Source organism: Rhea americana, unplaced genomic scaffold, assembly GCF_003343005.1.
Source record: "Rhea americana isolate MKP2758 unplaced genomic scaffold, rheAme1 scaffold_199, whole genome shotgun sequence".
In the NCBI taxonomy this organism is placed as follows: domain Eukaryota; kingdom Metazoa; phylum Chordata; class Aves; order Rheiformes; family Rheidae; genus Rhea; species Rhea americana.
The window spans coordinates 706055-727802 of record NW_028186138.1 but is presented as its reverse complement, the minus strand read 5'-3'; the positions used below and the strand labels follow the sequence as shown (position 1 = coordinate 727802).

The following is a 21748-nucleotide window of genomic DNA, read 5'->3' as shown; positions in this document are numbered from 1 at the left end:
GAAGAGGCCTATCTTTTTAGTGTTTTGTCCGAGTGCATGGTATCATACAAATTCCAGTTTGTTATGCCTTTCTCAGACATAGCAACTTTTAAAGTTGTCTTCCACTTCTCTCCAGATCCCAGATGATTTTTATGCTCAAAATGAGCTTTGAATATTTCCCAAGTTTCTTCCCTTCATTATACTTGAATCTTTTGAGTTTTGATATGCTGCCTGGATATGCACAGATGGTTCACTGGGAGGAGGCAATATAAGTACATTCAACCGCAAAGACCAAATCACAGCTGGCAAATCAAATTTGAGATCTTATCAACCTTTAGGGTGGTCTTTAAATCTGGCATCTTTTCAAGCATGCCTTTAACTTTTTGTTTTCCCTCAGTAAGGCTGGAACTGTACTCAGGAAAACAGCCTTTCTCAGTTTTGGTTGTAGTTTTCATGTGTCAGTGTTCACTATCAAATTTCATTTCATTTAATGTATAGCCTAACTTCAGAGCTCTGTCTCAATCAGTTAAAATGATCTTTATAATAAACTTGAATTTCTGTGAAGCATCAATTCTAACTTCATGCCAGTACATTTTTTTCAAAGCAGTAATATTGAGGTATTATGTTTATGAACTGCATGGGGGAAAAGATCATTAATATGATCATACTCAAGGCAGATCTTGTCAAGATGAGTTATTTTAGAGTAGAAGAGATGTCTATTACAGTTTTTGCCTTTAACATGGTGAATGATACAGATACATATGAATGGATATCCTGAATGAGGCTTTTATTTCATTTGCATGTCACTTTGATTTATGTGATACTACTTCTTGAAAAAAATCCTTCTAATTTTGGAATAAATAGGGGTTCAGAAGGGACAACTTGAGTCATTATGTTTGCCTTCTCAGAAATAGATGTTTAGTTTATAGATGTTTAGTTTATACAGGTCTGCATCTACTCCAGACATTGTAACACTTTTTTTTTGTCTTTAGAAGCATAAATCTGTCATAAATTTGTAATTCACAAGCCAGGAACAGAATAAACAGCAAAAGTTAGAAGAAAATGTGTTCAAGTAATATCAGCACTGTAGATAAATCTCTCCCTTAGTAACTCATTGAGAGCAAGAACTGGGGCATGATCAGCTCAGGATTATAACGTCCAATACGCTTGCAGTGCCTGCAAGAATTTAAAATTTAGAGGAGCCAGACAGGTAGTGGTGCCAGGGGACTGGTTGCTTTGTGGATACCCCCGAAAGATACCTGTGCTGCTGTCCTGTGCCAGTCTTGTGCTGGCCCAGCAGGGCGAGATTTGCTGGGAGCTGCCACGAGCAGTGTGGGAAGAGCTGCATGTTGTGGGAGGCAGGTTAGCTGCAAGAAAAGGCAGTGAGAGCCTTGAATTCAGGTCCAGTTTCTTGTTGATCCCAGAATGTGACAAAGTGATGCTCTGAGTAAGACAGCTCTGCCCACACACACGAGTGAACATGCAGACACTTCTATGGGTATTTGCATGCACAGCTTCCACCCACAGCTTCTACCTCCTAATTTTGCCTGAGCCAAGTAAAGCTGACTTAAACCACACCTAGGGAGTTTCCTACTTTTTTTTTTTTTTAAAGTAGCTTGATGTAAATGAGCTAAGGATTACTTCTGTTTGAGTTGTTAGGAGTTACTTCAAGTCAAGCAGTAGTGGTGAATTTAAAGCTGTGATACTGAGAATAGTACAGAAAAATAAGCAGGCAAAATAGATGTTTATGTTATACTCAAAAATATCTCAACTACAGATAATTGCTTTTAAAAGCGGAATCTTCCTACCCCAGGTTCACTTAGGGTCAAAAAATCAATTTAAACTTAAACCCTTTTTCTTCCTTTTAAAGWGAGTGAGTGGTTGTTAATAGCTCTGTCTTGAACAGATTTCATAATAAGACTGAGCAAGGAACTATGTATTTTGAATGAATTCCCATTTTTTGGCACTCAATTTGCCTGTTGCAGAACAACAGRCCTTGAATTCCTCTGGAAAGATCTTAGCAACAAAGGAGTTGCTGGAAAAAATCCTGCTATCTTCTGGGGCCAAGATTTCACCCTTCATCTGGAGGTGGAATGCAGAGAACTTTGCCTCCTGATTCATATGTGTGGTTATTGGTTTTAGCATACTGCATCTTTTTTTTTTTTTTTTTTTTTTTTTTTTTTTTTTTTTTTTTTTTTTTTTTTTTTTTTTTTTTTAATCAGTCTGTGCTGGGATGAAGCCAAGAGTTTTTTCAGTGCTTTCCATGGAAAAAAAGAAAGAGTGAACACCCACCCCAAAACAGCCAGCAATGTAATGGTCAGGGAACATGTGTAGGCTGAAGCAGGCAATTGTTGAGTAGATTCTTGCTCCGTCTCTGGCTCTGAACTGAGAAACGCATCTGATAAACCTCATGTGAGAATTGACACATTTCTAGACTAGAATGTGCCCCACCTCCTTCACCTAGGAAAAAACCCTTCATCAAAAATTCCCCAATAGATCAACTATTAACGTATTGTTAACCACCAAGGAGCTAAACAGGCTAATMCTATTTTAAAAGAAGTTATGATTAACCCTTACAGGACCAAATTCAGAAGTGAAGTTGCTGTGATCTGTAACTATCCAGACATAAACCAACAGGTAAATTCTGACAGAATTATCTTCTGATTAATATATCGTTTTTGATTTCTTAAGCCCAGTTACTTTTCTGTGTTTCAGTTTGTGCTCACTAAGGACCTCTGTGAAAGAATGATGATAACCATGGCTGTTTGCCTGGCCTTGACTGACCAATTAAGTTTCYTAGTTTGGCCACTTCTCCTTTAGAATATCAGAAAATGGAAGCAAATGCTCTTTAATTATTTTCTCATTTGCTTTTTGTTTTTCTGTGCTAAAATCTTGTTCTTTAATGAATGAGCTTAAAATGACTTCAGTTCCTTTTTTCTACATGACAGAATATACATAGGTTAATTTGTTTTGACACTCTTATTGCACTTTTTTATCTTGATTTATTAAAAGCCTATGAAATATGCATGATACAGACAAAATCGACTCAGGTGACAATTACTGAATCAAATTCAAGATTCATACCTTGTTCTCAAGGTATGAATAGGGTATGGGAATAGGGTATTTATAAGAGCGTTAGAAGCTGCAAGGCAGAGGATTGTGGAGGACAGCTGTTGGAGGTGCAGTGGAGTTAGGTGCTGCAGGAGGAAAATCCATCTGTGTAAGTAGATAAAGCTTTCTTTATGGCCACAGTTGAAGGCGATGGCACAAGATCTAAGAGTTGCCTGAACCCTTGCTATTACAGTTTGCAGGTAAATGTGAGTTCTCTGACTTGCTTTCATTAATTAAATGAAATGAAATTTGAGATAACTCTGTCTTTATGAAGCTGCAAAAAATGTTACTGCCATTTAAACTTTACAAAAAATGTAACTGAAATTCCCTTGGAAGTATCCATACTGTACCGGTGACTCCTTGCATACTTTCAGCTTTTCACAGCACAGTACTTCTAAATTTTCACTTGGTTCAGACCCACAAGTATAAATTTCTGAAATAGTCATAGTACTTTTTCAGTGKTGCAGTTTGGATTGTTTAATAGTGGAATTTATAAACAACAGGTAAGTAAATGGACTCCTGCCAAAAACTAAACTAAACTGCCAGTTACTCACAATCAGGCTAAACTTTGTTTTGCAGAAGTTCTCTTTTTGTTATAGAAATTTGGGACAATAATGGTTTCATTTTGTATCTTTTATAATGCTGAATGCATTGTCATGGCTTTCAGCTAGATTTTACTAGACTCCTATTAACACTGAATAATGATTTTCTTTGCAAGTAGACCCTTTGAAATAAGCAGTCTGGTGCATCTAGGAACTAGCAATTCTGGCACTTAATAAATTAGAGTTATTGTAGACATTACTTAGAAAATAGATGTAAGCTAACAAGAAGAGGGATACAGGGAGACAACTGTTCTGAATTTTCAGGTGTTGCTTTTTCTAATATATGGACTGGAGAAAGTCARAATGCAGCTTAATGAATGTATGCAGTCTACAGTTTCTGAAAAGTGTTTACATTTTTTTAAACAAATTAAAAACACACTCTGCAGAACATAATCTAAAAACTCTTCCTCTTAGGTCTACTTTGGAATTATTTCTTTTCGTTGTATACAGTAAATTGAATAATCTTTTCTTAAAGACTGATTTGATTGTGAGGATAAGAAAGGCTGCATTGTAGCCTTAATTAACATGCAGAACAGGCAAAGAACAGTGGCTGAAAGTTGCAGCTACTCTCTGGCTGGATAAGTAGTAGTAAGTGCAGTTGTTCCCTGCTTAGTACACAAGGGCAATACACAGAAATCTTTTTCTTTTTTACGCCAGTCACAGGAGCAACTTTATGAAATAGATGTGCTACTTGTGTCTAAACTGGAAAATATGATGTTCTCAGGATGGGCAGCAAGACCTCTTGGTGAAGCTTGTGTTCCTGCTGCTCAGGTGTCTTATGCTGCAGGGCAGGTGGCCATGTGAGACAGCCCATCGCCTGTGATGGGCCCGTGACTCATGCTTGCTCCTGCAGCACACGGAGGAGTTACCTGGCTTAGGCCAGGAGCATGCCAAAGCACGCTAGCACTCTTTCGCACTTCAGAGGCTGCTCAGTGTGTTTCTGGTACTAGATTACCTCTTTGTGTCAGCTGTCTGGCACTGCTTTTGGGCAAGGTGCTCTGTCTGCCTCTAGGCTGGGAGAGTGTACCAAGCATTATATTTTGATTGTATCTTGCCAGCACTGCCGTGAAATTATTCTGCCCAGGTTAGTTATCTGCTGACCAACCAGCTTCCAAAACTGTGGCTAGGTAAGGATAAGGAATCTATCATTCAGAAACTAAACTGGGTAAACTGAACAACCTGTAGAGGTTTCCTGGTGCAGTAATACGGTGCAGCTCCTGTCATTCAGTCGAAGGGGAACATGCTGAGCCTGTGCAGGTCCAGGTGGGCAGAGCCCGCCAGGTTTGGGCAGAGCTTTGTTCCCACGAGAGCTGTGCGTCCATACTGCTCCTAGCACTGTGCTGTGAATCAAAGTATGGCAGGACTTCACAAGCTTTGGGCTTTCACGTAGGCAGCTTATCCTATTAATCAGAATATTTTTCTGAGTTACAGTGTTCTTTTATGAATGTAAGTGTACTTACTGATGGTCTGGGCAARATGTTTCTGCTGCTGCTAAGATTTAGTGCTGATCTCAGTGCAGATCCCTTTTATACTTAATCAGAATTGCAATACAGTTTCAAGTGGTTCAGTGAGATTGCTGGTTTATCTCAGAATTAGGGTGGCTTTATGATCCAGAGGTATCTTGTTATCGTGGTTTAACAAATARTGGGTTTTAAATCATCATAGTGAGGTCTGCCAATAACGTTTTTGGACTAGTCACATGATCAAAAGCAATATTCATGAAGGACACTTAAACTAATGTATTACAAAAACATCTACTGATTGATGCTAATGAAAAATTCCATGTCATTTAGAGATTTTAGGGAATTAGCCCTTGCTGAAGCCCGTGAAGCTTTGATATTTGGCACAGTTACAGTGCATGCTTATTAAACTTACAGACAGTGTTCTTCATACTAGAGGAACAACCTCTAGTCTTAATTGTAACTGTAAAAGGCAGTGATAAAGTGAGCGGAAAGGAAATGCCTGTGGTAACACCAGGATATGCACAGATAAAATAAAGTATAACACTGCTACCTATAATTTCCTGTGATGCATTTGCCAATTATCTGGCTGTGGGAACACTGAAGGCATATGGAGCAGCAAAGTAAAAGGGCCATGATATACATATATAAATAAAACACTCTGATTTTCAGAAATAGTGAAGAYCTAGCTGCATATCAGTGTATTAGTTGTTTTTACAATATAAAAGGAACAAAGGAGCTACGATATGCTCAATTTTCACACAGTATTAAGTAGTAGTGATTTATGTTAATAGTATTATGTTTGTCCTGCTTTCCTCCTTTAACTGAGAGTTGCATCTTTTTATTATATATATAATTATTATATTATATATAATATAATGTTTTTATTCTTTGCAGACAAGCTGTATATGGGACCYGGGCAACTGTACCATGATCTACAGAACCTCTTACATGATTTGAATGTAGTTGGTCAGATTAGTCAATTAATAAGTGGCCTTAAAGGAAACTATCAGGTAATAAACAAAGCTGGATTTGTTTTCAGATATGCTCCTGTTGTAAAGTAGTATAGTTATCTCTCCCTAGGATATCTCTGTAGAGAGTAAAATAATTTTTAACTCCAGTAATTCTGTTAAATGTTTAGAGTTATAAGTAGATTACAGTGGTCTTTCTAATCTTGTTTTTCTCTGTTGTTTTTATGTGTAGGTGAATACTACAAGTGTCTGCATTTGCTCAGTAGCTGCTAAGCTTATTTGGAAAAAAGAATTACATTTTAGTCTTAAGAAATTACTTTCTTACAATCAGACAATGTAGTAATAGGAAGGCTGAATTTTTTCTTTGTTTTAGCGTTTCTGGAGAAAGCATTTGATGCCCATCCAAACACATAATCCTGGCTTTCAGGGAGAAGCCATACTTAAGACTGAGTGCAAGTCATAAAAACATTAATGGATTTTCAATGGAATTTTAACAGTAATTTCCTTCAGCTTTATTCACATCCCATTTTCAACATGTATTCTGGCAAATAGATATAGTAAGTTAACACTGAATTTCAAAATGAATTCTCCACAATCATAGGACTTCCRTGCATGGGCACATTTTTAAACTTCTACCTGCAAATACAGGACTGTGTGTGTGTGTGTGTAAGCTGAGTTTCTCTTGTGATATCTTGTCCTCTGAGTCAAGGACATTAAATAGAAAATCAAACAGGGTGAAAACATGCACTATGAAGGAAGTTTATGGAAACGGCATTTTTAGACAAAATTTTGCAAGTATTTGAAGATGAATTTCAGCTGAATTACTGAGYATATGCATACTACAGATCAGACATAAGACATTCATCCACTAAAATATACAATTGCATTTGTATAATGTAAGGCAATTGTAAAATTTAAGCATTTTTTCAGGTAGAGATGTATAAATTAATTTAAACAGTTTAGGTGAGGAGGTCAGCTTTCAACTTCAGCAGAGTTCTAGCTGTTTGAAATTAATGTACTTTTGTGTAGCAGTAGCTAACTACTGTCGCTCAAATATACTTACCCATGTGACTGCTTACTAGGCTTGCAGGGAGGTTGTTATTTCAGCATCCTACTGGAACACATTCCAGTCACACGCAGACCTTACATGATTGCCACATAAATATTTTGACTCAAGTATTTGAGCAAAACATAGTGGAAGTACGATTTGTAGGCTTTTTTCATGAGATTTTTTAGAAACAAAATTTGAGGTGTCATTATAGCTGTTCATTTGAAATGAAGAAGCTCTTACACACTTGAAGCAAGTTCATGTTTGTTAATCAGACAAATGTTTGGTTATATAATTTGTGCGTCRTGAAACTTTGAACAATGTGAGAGTAAATCATGGTATAAAATATATTATCAAATCTTTACAAATATTTTTTGAAATGCATTTACAAATCTGGCTAAATTATTCATGATTAAAATGTCAATTTCAGGAATTGTTAGTTTTCTGCAAAGATCACCTTAGCATACTGGAAATAGGCCAGTAGGTTGACTTTGAATCTAAACTACTTTTTGCTTTTCAGAACTTAAACCAATCAGTAGCCCATGACTGGACATCAGGCTTACAAAAACTTATCTTGAAAAAAGAAGATGAAATCAGAGCTGCAGATCGCTGTAGAATCCAGCTACAACTTCCAGGAAAACAGGACAAGTCAGTAGTAATCTTGATTCTGAAGCTTTCAAAATGCACTTATGTCTTAGGCATAGACCTGTCAGGGAGGATTTGAGAATCTTTAGGTCTTTCTCCTCTTTTGTCTCTACAGTTAGCCTCTGACTGCTATYCTCATGTCATTAATTGCCATCATGTCAATGGCAATTTTCACTTATTCCAGAGCACTGTAGGTTTTTCCAGCACTGTAGATTTTCTCCTGTTCCTCCGTGTGATTTTCTAGATGCAAGAGTAGCTGTGGAAATGACACCTTATAGGGAGTAGCCACTGTTGTTGTACTGACTTACCATGGGATGATCTGTTTCATGTGACTTCATGTAAAAAAAAGTGTCAGGGGAAGGGCATATGGCATATTGCATCACAGCCTGCATATTTATAATGGAACCTTGTTTTTTCTGAAATAAGGAAATAATGAGATTTTGTCATCTGGCTCAGCATTTTAGGCTTGACCGTATCTCTCACTCATACTTTATTCAAGAATGACTTTTTTTTTTTTTTCCTATCTCGCAGGTCTGGGCGGCCAACTTTCTTTACAGCTGTATTCAATACATTTACCCCTGCAATCAAACAGTCTTGGATCAACAATTTACAAATGGCTAAGCTGGCCCTAGGTAATTCTTAGTTACTTATACGAACTGTTCAAGATAATTCTGAATGTACAGTATGTTACAGAAAATGAAGTTATTTTGTGGAAGTCTGCCTGAAGATATTAAAATCGCAATACTGTGCGAAATAGTTGTATATCATTACAAGGTAATGATGTTCCAGAAAGGATGAAGGATTCATTATGAAGGAAGATAATTTCCACAATATTTTAATGAGGTCTGCAATAATCATTACTAACTGATATATCTATATCAGAATTAATAAAATATGGTAGAGGACAGAGAGATGGGAAATTACTCTATTATAAACTTATATCTTCAGATTTTATGAACTTTTCAAACATATGCCTTTCAGGATCAAATTTCTCAGTTTTGGCTCAGGAATAATGTTAGCTAAAAGATGGCAGTAAAGCTGATGAGTTCATTTATTTAGCTTTCTGAGCGTAAAGTAAACTTACTTTCGTACTTTTAAAATAATAGGATATTTCTATAGGTGAATACCTGAGACACAAGTTTGGAGTTGAGGAAGATATTTATTTATTTATTTGTAACCCTGTCATCTTCACTGGAGAGATCATTAGTAACAAGCCTGATCTCACTGGGACAGTGAGGAATGTGCTATACTGCTATGTTATTAGACTTCTGTACTTCTAGAAGGGGCCTAATTTCAAAAGTTACCTGGCACTTTGTGTGCCTAAATCGAGATACGTTTAAGATATACAACCAATGGAAAGCAAGTTTTGCTAGCACCTCCTCAAAAGATACTTTTTGTATCTCACTGGAGGCAGACAAAATAAAAGGAAGGAGTAAACATCTGAATCATTCCAGGAGGAAGAGCCTTGCAATTACAATAAATAGGAGTTGTTAGTGATGGCACTTAAGCTAGGCAGAGAAATGATGGTATTTGCAGATCATATTTGCTAGAGATTTGATAGTGTTTTTAAGCGAATGTGCCCGTTCCTTTTTTAATATCCTACTGACAAGATAGTTGACCAGACTGCTAAGAAAACGTCTTTCATGTTTAACTGGTATTAGGTCTTCTTTTTTGCATTATTAATAGGTATGTGGTCTACTATATTGTATTTCTGCTCATACTTTTAGGCAATCATTTGTTCTTTCAAAAACATAGATGGCATAAGAAGGGCCTGATCAATATGAACTAATTTCAAAGAAGTTCAGTTCTGTTCTGTGGAGGAGTGTGAGCAATTATTCAATGAAAGTACTTTGGGATATTTATTGTTTGTTCTTGCCATTACAGCAGAGGAAAACCTGTTAGGTTGGTTCTGTGCAGAAGAGGATGGAAATCAGGTCAAAAAGGAGAAACATCCTCTTCTTGTTAGACACATGCCAGTGATGATGGCTAAACAACAAGAGTTTAAGGTAAATAGAATTGTTATGTGAAATAACAATGACCAAAGGATACCATACTGTAGATAGTTCTATTAGTTTAAATTCAGCCCCACTCTCTTGAGTTACTGCTAATATATACCTTGTGGTAAGACCAATAGCAGTGGAAGCTCCAAGGGAGCAAAATACCTACCGTCTTTGAGACACTAAGGAACATTGTGTTTACTTTCATATAGTATGATGTCCAATTTCAGATGTAAGATCAGCACTCAATCAAAATAAAACTGCTAGAAATTTTGAAATGTTTTAGAGGTTTTCTTGTCTTTGTTTGGCGTGCCAAAGTAAACTACTATTTAGAATTGGGGTGTAGGAATCTCGTCACCCATAGCTCTCCTTGACTGGTGTAACTGCACTGACTCCTGCTCAAATTGCATATTTTCATGATTGCACAGAGATCAAATTATTGAATTTAATTCAATCTTATAGGGTTGTACATAAAACTGTAGTTCTGTTCTGAAAGGTGATATAAACATTGTCTGAATGTATTTGTTCCTACGTCTAAAGTCGTATCTACCCCTAGCTTTAGTGATGGAAAATAAATACAGCATGTCAAAGGGAACAGTGCTGGATACTCTTGCTTGCTATGCATCAACAGAATTTCGTGCTGAGTCATCAGTCAGTCACTTAAGCTTGTGCARAAACACTGGTGGAAGTAAAGTTGTATATGTACAGCCAGTCATAATGTTGACATTATTGCATGGTACCACTTAAAACCTTAGTAGGTCTGCAGATCTTCATTGCTAGGACAGCCTACACAGGAAGGAAGCTCAGCTGGCAGCTTCACTTAAAGAATGAGCATACAGGCCTAGACATTAGCGGAAAAAATAATTACTGKCTGGAAATGCATTTGAAATGTATAAGGGTGTTAAATGGAGCCATCCCTATGACACTGTTTTTCAGAGTAGCACTGCAGTTTACAGCAACCAAAGTCTACTGAAAGTCTCCAGTCTCCCATAAAACCGTAGTCATTCATATCATATCAAACACTCAGCTTTGGCTATACTGAGCACCTTCTAAGGTCATCACTGGCTAAATAACCCAACTAATTTAAAGGAAATTTAAAATACTTTGTTTCCTTAGAGTCAGTGTGTTTGTAARTCCTATAGGTCCATGCAAGGTGCCRTGAAGGCCCTGTTCCAACTCTGGCAATCAAATTACAACAGGATCTGTTTGTTTCACAAGAAAAAATGAAAGCCTGTTGTCTTCACATGTCTTTGCCACGGTCACCTCAGCAGAGGACTGTGCATGCCAATGTTTGGCTGAGCTGCAGGTCAGCTTTGCTAGTTTTGCTGGATTTGAGCCTGACTGTCATTTGTCATGTTTCTAAGGCCTAGATACTGCTGGACAAGATCATCCAAGTATTATTCTTGTTTTTCTGCTTCATCAGCAGTTTTGGTGCTAGGACTGCAGTTCAGGGGTAGGAAGAGACCTTCTGCTCAATTGACCCAGCTTGTTAGCCCTTGGTATGCTGCTCCAACTGATTGGCAGTACATGGAGCCAGTGATTTCTTCCGTTAGAGCACATTTACACCTGAGGCCATCACACTGCAAAGAGCTTCTGTCAAAGTTGAGAGCTACCACTGCTTAAATATGGAAAACATCCTTAGTTTTGACTATGACACAAACTAACATGGAAACATAACAAGCAGCTCAAGAAACATCCAATGTGCAGGCTGCCTTTTCTTTCATTAGTGATGTATTTAGCTGTCACAGCTACTGCAATACAACTTTAACATGTGTTAAACAGGATATGCAAAAATTGGCATGGTGAGCTCTTTTCTCCCCCCTTCTCCCCCCTTCCCCCCCCTTCCCCTTTTATCTTTATGATGTAATATTTGGTAAACAAATAACCTTGATTTTGCTACTGCTAATCACTTGGTGATGCCTGCTGACTTCAAGGAGAATTGTGAAATGCTTTGCTCTTTCAAAAATTAAATAAATTAGACTGAGAATTTAGCACTCTAAGTTATACCTACTCTTTTTTTTAATTATTCACTTTAGGGATAATATATTGCTGTTTTGTAGAAATGCCTAAACTAATACTGTCTCTAGAAACACAAGCAATGTTATCATAGTATCATTGTTGTCTGAGACAAGAACATCAGTGTGTGTTATAGAGAACTTTGTTTAAAAATGTAATACCATCAGGAGCTTTTTTACTCTGCAGAACATCATTCTGTATGCTATTATGAATTACTTTAATATGTTTTAAGGTGTTTGCATAAACTTTAGGATGTTTTATTGTTTATATTGTAGGGAAAATGGAAATCCAGGACTGCTCATAAAAATGCCTTTGTTCAGACCCCATAAATTGGTGCTTGTATGCTTCTCTGAGTTGAGATGGACTTAAATTTAGAGGATTTATCTTGAGTCTGATACTAGTTTGAACATTTTCTTAAATAAGCAGGACAATGAAATCTCAATTGTGCTTATTACTGACAGCGACAGGATGACATGAAGTTGGGAGGGAGTGGGAGTATTACGGAGGATAGGATTAGTATTCAAAATGAATAAAATACCTGGAGAAATAATCTGGAAAAAATAGGATGATGTTCACTAGAACAGGCACAAGGTATGCTCAGGCAGAAATAAATTGCTTCACAAGTACAGATTGCGGAGGAGRTTGAGTAGGAGGTCTCTAAAAGTAATTTTTAGTAGACCAACCAGCTAAGGGTTGGTAACAATGTAATACTGTTACAAAGAGCAAATAACCAATGGAATGTACAAACAGGGTTCAGAAGAGTTAATCGTTCGTTAGTAGTATTACTAACATCTTTACTAGGACAGTATGTTCAGTTTTGAAAGTTCTGCACTTCCAAATATATGGAGTTGATGGAGAGATGCCAGTTTAAAACAGTGATGACAATTAGGAATTTTAAAAACAAGATTTATTAAATAATAGTAATAATGATAGAATGAATTAAGTGCTTATTTTTAGCCTAACGAAGAGGAGACGTGAGGAGAGTGTATAGCAGTCTTATTATACGTAAAGGGTCACTGCCAAAGGGAAAGAAATAATCTGTGTTAGAGACTAAAATGAGAAGTAACAGAATAACAGTTACAGCAAGAAGGACTTTAGGTTGAGTACTTGCAAAAAAAAGATTACAAAGATCGTGAAGCATTTCAGCAGAACAGGTAGCAAATTAGTAGTGTCTTTGGCATGTCATATCTTCAAGGGCAGACTTGATAAGGCATCTGCGAGAATGATGGGTGGGTAGTGGACGCTGCCTCCTGGATGGACTAGACTGGCCTCTTGCCTTCTCTCTCTGTGATTCTGTGATAAGCTTAAATGTTAATTACAGCCTAAACATGAAGGAATGGGCATATCTTCTTAATGCGTTAACTGTTCTCTTTGTCTTTGTTTGAAGATTGAATGTGTTGCCTATAATCCTGAACCTTACCTGTCTGGTGATACAGAGTCAGATTCCTGTTCCATGGAACATGGTTTTCTTTGGGTAAGTTTAATTTTTAAATGTTAAAAAAGGATTTTGTTTCTTATTTCTTATTTTCAGTGACTCTTAGCAGTGTACAGATCTCAAATGCATGGATTTTTTTTTTTTTATTTTAAATTGACTTCTGTAATGGCTAACTAGTAATTTTGTCCATGTTATCTCACTATTTTCTCTATATGCTTTTTATTTGTGTGTGATTTCTTTGTGTGGCACAGTATGAATTCCAAAGTGCTGCACACATGTAGAAGGACGCTATAAGCTAGTTGATAATGAAGACTACTAAAACCTATATGATAGACTGCACTGTCCCACTATTTATTTCCTTATTTTAAAACATATTTTAGTCATATGCAGATATTCCAGCAGGCAAAGTAAGATAGCTAATACGTTTTTAAAACTTCTAATGATTTCTGTAGCTTTTCTTGTTACTACAATACTGTGATTATAGGGGCTGACATTTTGGAATCCTGCAGAATTAAAAGTAAAAGTTAGGAATGGTGTTTGTCAGTCATCCTTTTCATAGAATCACAGAATCAGTAAGGTTGGAAGGGACCTCTGGAGATCATCTAGTCCAACCTCCCTGCTCAGCAGGGKCACCTAGAGCATGTTAGACAGGGTTACATCCAGGCGGACCTTGAGTATCTCCAGAGAAGGAGACTCCACAACCTCTCTGGGCAACCTGGTCCGGTGCTCTGTCACTCTMACAGTGAAGAAAATCCCCCTCACGTTCAGGTGGAACTTCCTGTTCCTTGAACTTACAAGTTCAAAAAGACTTGTAATTTTCAAGAAGACCTGTAATTTGTTCTTGTCTAATTGTAAACAGTCATCACAAAGATATGCCAATAAAATCTTTTTACTGCAGCATAATATTCTCTTCTCTTTGTCACCCTATTTTGTTTCATATAAACATAAAAAGTAATTATATAAAAGCATTTTGTTCTGCTCAGGCAGACATCTTTCACTCTTTGCAGCTCCCTAAACTATGCAGATTTGAGGACATATTAATGAGATTTAGTCTTGGATCAGGGATAAGTTTCCTGTATCAGCAAATTTTAAAATGTTTTATATTAATAATTTCCCRTTCTGTTGGGTTACAGCATTTACTTGTAAACCTGTTACTGCGCAAAGGACAGACTTCAGCTATGTTGTATACTGTAAGACTATCTGGGATAACTAAAACTGGTTGTTAAAATAGTATACTGCACAGATATTCTTTTGTAATTGCATTGTATTATGTATGTACACATGCATATGACTTTAAAAGAGGCCGTAATATTCTTCCTTTCAAAAAAGAAAAACTCAGAACTGTTTGTATGAATATGTAGGAGAATTCTGTGTTCTTAATAATGTTTTTAAAACTATTATATTTGYGCTGAATTATTCTTGTTTATGTCTTGTCTTAACCTGTGAAAGCTTATATTCCTGTGTATAACTTGTGATATGCTCTTTAACTTTCCAAGAATTCATTCTTGTTTGTGCTGATCCTGCTGGGGACAGATATCAGTCTTTGCCCTTTTTCATCTCTTTCTAATTCAGATTGGCAGTTGTACTAATCAGATGGGCCAAATTGCAATAGTGTCATTTCAAAACTCCAGCCCCAAGGTTATTGAATGCTTCAATGTGGAGTCACGGATTCTCTGCATGGTCTACATACCAGAGGAGGAGAAACCAAAACAGCTAAACATGGCTCCTGAGACTGAAAATGTTCTTACAAAAGCTTCTAATGTTCCTACAATTTGCCTCGGCATGGAAGAAGGAAGGTGATTCTCATTTTTAGTGTACTGTAATACTATACTGTGTGCTATTCATGTGTTATAGTACTGTGTACGATAACATTAGCTTTATCACTCTATAGTAAAATTGTGAAACGTTTCCTAGAAGATGTTTTCTTTTTCAAATGTGTTAATGAATAGTCAGTGACCTCAAACTATCCCTTACAACTAAATCAAGAAAAAACGCGCTCCACGTGATTTTAAAATATGCTATGTAGTATGTGAAATGCAAATAACATGCATCTGTGAAAGAGGCTTAATCCATCATATATCATGAGTGAAAAAATATAAATATTACTTTTGTTATGCTATAACATATTTTTAGGTATTATAAAGTTTTGAAAATGGCAAACCATTAAATAAGGAAGACATTAACCTTCTAACCTTCTACATTGTGATATTGTGCAGAATTTATCATGTGAATAAATGATACTGCTGTTTATTATTAACATGAATTATTTTGCTCTGTTTGATCTGATGACCTTAATGCATCATCACTTGATTTATGTTGAAGAACAGGGCTATGTTTTCTGAACTTGTGGGTCAGGAAGCTAACAAACTGAGATGTAGCTAGTGAGAGCATAAGTATGTGATTTTTATGAGGGTTTACAGCCAGAATATATAAAATCAAAGGTAAAAAGTTCTCTGTAAGGAAAATGCTGTGTTTCCAAAAATTACCAGGTCTAATTGTTCTGGTTATCTTTAAACACAATAAATACATTTAAACACATTAAATACAATTAATTCCAGAATTGCCTATTTAATATTCCTGGCATACCTGCAGTGATAATTTCTAAGAATAATGGAAAGTGTAATTGATGTCTGATGGTGAGCTTTTCTTCTCTTTTCCCTAGTTTTGCAGGAATTCTTAATCCATATTTTTTGAAACAAAGAGAAAGTCTAAGATTTAGTAAGAACTTTGGGCCAGGGCTCTTTATATGTCTCTTGGCTGAAGAAATGTTTCTCTAGCCAAAATAATGCAAAGAGTTGTCACGTCATAGCTAAGTAATGGTAAATTGCCTGTGTAGACATTTTGGARGGTGAAGATATAGTCCCTTTCATTCTCATCTTCCTACAAGTGGAAGGTGAAAATGTTTTTTTCCGATATTTTTTTCTAAATCTTTGTTGTATATTATGTTAAGAACCAAATAAAGGATAACTTTGCAGACTTATTTTTTCTTGCTTCTTTTTATAGCATATCTATTTACAAAAGTTGCCAAGGCTCAAAGAAAATTCGACTTCAACACTTCTTTGCTCCTGAAAAATCAACTGTTATGAGCTTAACATATATGTCTCAAAACTTGTTTGTTGGCTTGGTAAATGGGAACATCGCAGTCTACACAAAAGCAGAAGGTAAAGTAGTGATGTGATTTGATAATATCCTGAGGAACAACCTTGTCAGTATATTTTGGCAGTAGCAGATTTCCACTATTATATTTTTCCTCTTCTGCGTAACTGCTGACCTAAGGTTACTACAGTTATAGGAAAAAATAYATACTTCTGAAAGGATACTTCATACTTTTTTTGTTTTTCTGAGGGGTAGTAGTTTCTTTGCTGTTGTTCCCACTTCATTTGCTGCCATAAAATACTTACAAAAAATTGAAACTGTGCCCTGAAAACTTAAGCTAAACCTAAAATCTTCAGTGCTCTGAAAGTCCAGAGTATATGAGATAACAAATCATAGACTGTATTTTACACAGTACAATGCTAATTCCATTCTACTTCTCTGCTTTTTGGAAAGCTGAAAACTCCCTGTTAGTAGAAATTCCTGTATATCTCATTTGAAATAGTAACTCATTTTTTACTGTGTGGATAGAGAGAAATCTTTTCTGTATGTGCTTCTCATATTTTACAGAAGGTTCCTTTCCCATTACCCTTCCAGTCTGTTGTTTTGTATCTAGCTAGATAATTGGCCAAAATAATTTGAGTAAAGGAATGGTGCCTGGTAATACTGAACCAGAACTGGCTTCTTCAGAGCTGATTTGGGTGCTTGCCTGTGCAGAACTGCTTGTTCCAGAGGGTGTTAGTTAATTTTCCTGCCATACTGCATCACTGTAGAGCTGCTTTGCTTGGAAAGCCTTGAGGCTTTTCTCAGAATTTGAGACCTGAGTTTGCAAGTCCCTGGAGAAGTGAGATGCTAGCCCAGAGACGCCTAACCTGGCTAAGCGCAGAGCCAGCAAGGAGCTGATGCGTGAGCTGCATAACTGTGGGTGTTGTGCTTATATGATCAGACCGGCTCTATAAGCAGTAGAGCTGCGTTTGGGAGGCACTGTTCCTCAGCTAGTAAATTCTGCCAGCCTCCCACTGAAGAGACAACTTCAGTATCTTGAACCTGTGGAGCAAATGATACGTAATACATATTGTCCAATGTTAGAAAAGGCTTAGTTTGGGAAAGGTTTGAGAGATGTGGGGGTTTTTTGTTGTTATTTTCAAGCAGCATATAAAAGTGTTGGGAAAGAGATTTCCTTTTACCAGTTGCTGTCTTCAGCTTAGTGGGTTTCCTTTTGTCTCCCTGAGTGAGCTGTCTTCTCTGATCTGAAGCCRAATATTAGAGTTCAGCTCCTTTTAAAAATATTTTCTTAATGAATATAAATTTGCCCTTGTTTTGGAGACATATGGGTGGCCTTGATCACGATATCATTTTGATGCTTCAGTTCCCCTGTATATCTGGGTGAGGTAGAAAGATAGACCTGTCATCTTCTCTGAAAGAAGTTGATATATTTGAGCTGTATAAGACTGCAGCTGAACTTCTTCATAAAAGAACATTTCAGAAAGAATTGTAGCATCTGTAGCAGTATAGGTAAGAAAGGACACAYGGGTTGCATGTCTGCAGAGAAATGGGGTTGAGCTATTAACCACAGAGAATTAGATTGTGAGCTGCAAAATGTATTTATCTGACCAGCATCATCTGTTCTTCCTTCCTCTGAAGAGACCAGTTCTGTGCAATTAAATATTCAAAAAGTCTGTCCCTTTCTATTTCAGGATAGCCAAAGCTCTGAGATGGGAAATAGACATTCTTGTTTTTCTGACTCATTTGAAGTGCCTTCCCTTACAGTTTGACCACATTGTTAATTCAGTTCTCCATGCCTCATAAAAGTTGTGCAAATCAGTTGTTACATATTAGCATTCATAGTACTCATCGGTTACTGCCACAGTCATGTGACACAATCAGCCCTGAAGGGGTGTTTTTATGAGCAATGACCTATTTTACCAGACAGATGAATCTGAGTGCTGAAACAGGAGGGACAGAGAACGCAGCCTAGTAAGAGCGTTGTGAAATTCATCAGTGTTGGCTTCTGCTCTAYATAGGAATCATTTTCCAACCACATACCTCTATTTTGTCTTTGACGTAGAAACATAAAGAAGATTAAGGAGAATTTAAAAATGAAAGTGAAATATAGTCATTTTCTAGGAAAATGCTTTACAAGATGCTCTGATTTGAAGCCTGTGTTTAGAGAAGGGCAAATGTCATCTAATGCACAGACAAAAGAGTTGTGCAGCATTTGGTGGGATTCCGTGAATAAGAGGGGGAGATCTGTCTTCCAGGCTGCAAATGCACCTCACAGTTTTTATTGGGAGTTGTGATCTTTTGTTTCTTCCTCTGAAGCCAGACTGTGTAGTGGGTAAGTTCAGCTGCTGGTGGTCAGTGCCTTTCCACAGGCAGCCAAAGATCTACCAGTTCTGTCATTTGTGTTCAGTACACAAATAGCTTTGATTTCTCTTGTTGTTTTCAGATGGCTCAATATGTGCAAATACTCAGCTTGTTTAGAGATAGCAAGTGCTGTCTTCTGACTTTCCTCACAAGAAGGTTTTGTCAAATCCACAGCATCCTGAATGGTCTCTGGCTACAGAAAGCATTGTCTTGAAGTAAATTAAAATAGGAACTAAAAAGAATTTATAGGAAACTGAGGAATATGTGCTATGTTAGCGGGACAATTGGAAATTCACGGTGTCACTTCTTGTTTTATGAAGGGCAGTCATGTTTTCCTGGTCTTCTCTCTTTCAGTGTGCTTTCATTTATCAGTTATAAATTCTTTGAGCCTGAGTATATTTGAACATTAGCTGAAAACAGGGTCAATGAGACACTGATGTCTTAAAATCTATTCAGTTCTTAAATGTGAGCTAAGATGGTGATTTGTAAAAGTGTCAGTGTCACACAAATACTAGGATGTAAGTAAACTGATATATTAGTCCTAAAAATAAGTGAAACTCATCCTTAATTTTATGTGAGTGAAAAGACTCATTTGGGGAACCATAAAAATGCCAGGGTGTAAATGCTGTTGTTACGTAAGGTGGTGATGCTGATTGTAAAGTTCACCTGACTCTTTCTTTCCATGTTAAAAACTTGTTTTTGGTGCTAATAACTTTGCAAAMTATAAGTCTGAAATGTTGGGTATTTAGAGTTTTCCTCAGGCTGAATTAAGAATATTTCCAGACAAAACACTTCTACATGAGATTAAGGAAAAAAGTTTATTGTTCATCTATATTTAAAATAATTAAAATAGAACTTTATCGTGATTGCAGACAGCCATGCAGATGTGTTTTCTGAGTGACATAATAGCAAAAAAGGTCAGTGCATGTTTGACTTTAATTCACAGAAGTATCTTAGGAAAGGGAAATCACAACCTTTTTAAAATACAAGTGTATTGTTMCTGGCATACTGTGGTCAGTTCCAGGTACTTCCTTCTCATAAGAACATTGATACATACTTCCTTTCCAAAAAGACTTGTAAAGGGTATGAGAGAAACRGGAAAAAGAAAATAAAAACTCAGAATGGTTGTGACAAACAGTAGAAGAATTAATATATTCATAATTTCAGAAAGAGTTTGGTTCAATTAAGATTAAAGAATGGATGCACAAGAAAAGACTTGCTGCTGTGACCCTAGTGACTACCACTTTTAGGCATGTGATGGAAGCTGGAGCCTCTAACTTGAGTGTGGAGCACCTGGGAAGAGCCTTTGCACTCTCCTACCTAAGAATGAAATTCACAGTATGCAGTATGCTGATTAGAGAAATATCCAAACAAGCTATTAGAAACTGGAAAAAAGCATTTTTTAAAGTCGTCCTATTTCCAAGGTCGTCTGGGCTGGAGAAGTATCCTTCTCCACCTGTGATTCACARTGCAGAACTTGCTCTTAGTATTAATGTCTTAAGTTGAGGAATGAGTTAAGGATTCATTCCTTTTTTTAAAAAGGATAGAAGGAAGAGAGAACATGTAGTTTCATACACTATTTCAATGGCTAAGGCACTAGTCTATCAGTGAAAATGAGATCTCCCTTTTATCAAATGTGTAATTAATTAGTTAATACATAAAACCTTGCTCTGTTGCCCTCTGACTCAGTCTTTAATTCCTTTTTTTAAAAAAGCAGATCAGTTTTGACAGAAAGAATGGATTGGGAATGCTACTTTTTCTGTTCAGAGTATCCCTAGCCTAGGTGGTGAGAGTTCTGCTCTGGAAGCCAGCAAATGCTGGTTTGAATCTCTTTTGCCATAGGGAGAACTGAGACCATACATTCATAAGAGTAAATATTTTATGTTTTATATGTTTTAATGAAAACAGTAATTGCCATTAGGTTTTTTGCTGAGCCTGTTCCTTTAGGTGCACGCTGTACGGTTCTGACCTCAAGGTTTAAAGGAGGAATCCTGAACTTTTGAGTATTCCAGTCAAATGTAAATGTGATATGAGAAGAAAAACTGAAGCAATTCTGGCCATGCACAGAGCAGAATTTTACATGCTTCAGAGAGACTTCACTGKTAAAAACTTAACTATCTCTGGAGTTGGTCAAAAGCTTTGAGAGCTTATCAGAACAAAAAGGCTTCATGACCCTGATATAAGTCCCCTGAAAATGATTATTGATTAAGGAAAAGGAGCAAAATTAAAAGCAACTCTAAGAATAAGGAGGAACAGTTAAAAGAGGTCAGACCAGTTTATTAGGAGTATAAACATCATCTTGATTGRTATGTGTACTTTGACAAGTGCAAGAAAGGAGGAGCAAGTGCAATGTAAAGGGCTAATGTCACATTTCAGAGCTCGGGTGGGTTCACCTGCTGTTGCAGTGTGTCTGAAGAGTCTGTGGTTCTGGCATGTGGTCAGCACTTGAAGTAGAAATAAGGGGTGTTGCTATGAAAAATAAGGAATGATATTGAGCTGTTGGGAAACAGACTAGAGCAGTGCTATTGAAACAGAAATAAATACTGGTATCTTACTTGTATTACCACTTTTGGCACTATTGCCTGATACTGGGATTATCTTGACATTGCTATCAGTTAGTCTTATTTGCTTTTCTCATGTTGAGACTTCCAGGGTTACCTGTGTTTGTAATTTTAGGTAGGACTTTGTCCTACTGTTCAGCATGCAGAATTTGTTGCATGTCTAGAAAAATTGGCTATACAGTGCAGCACACTGGATTCCTAGTTGTACTTTGTTTAGAAGGGTGGATCCAAGTCCCCCAGTTTATTTCCACATGACAAATGTGCTAAACTTCTCTTTATTTCTATATCTACCAACTTATCCCTCAATAATGCTGGTTTATGTACCACGTGATGGAAAAAATGTTTGTGCTCCACTGCACAAATAAACTAACAACTGCTATTCCTAAGGCTGTGTTGGCAGCTCTGTTGAAATCATCAATAGTGCTGCTAAGCAGAAGAGGAAATGACCAACAAAAAAGCCTGT

The 21748-nt window shown here is 36.8% G+C and overlaps 1 protein-coding gene across 3 annotated transcripts in view; it reads left to right on the top strand.

Annotated features, from left to right (window-relative positions):
• Positions 1-21748, top strand: part of ARHGEF10 (Rho guanine nucleotide exchange factor 10) — a 116850-nt gene that overhangs the window by 70409 nt on the left and 24693 nt on the right. For all 3 annotated transcript variants that reach the window (XM_085303212.1, XM_085303211.1, XM_085303210.1), the window contains 7 exons: positions 6050-6165; positions 7692-7819; positions 8348-8448; positions 9701-9822; positions 13217-13303; positions 14837-15060; positions 16268-16425. In XM_085303212.1, coding sequence (XP_085159338.1) covers positions 6050-6165; positions 7692-7819; positions 8348-8448; positions 9701-9822; positions 13217-13303; positions 14837-15060; positions 16268-16425 — 936 coding nt within the window. The remainder of the gene's footprint in view (positions 1-6049; positions 6166-7691; positions 7820-8347; positions 8449-9700; positions 9823-13216; positions 13304-14836; positions 15061-16267; positions 16426-21748) is intronic.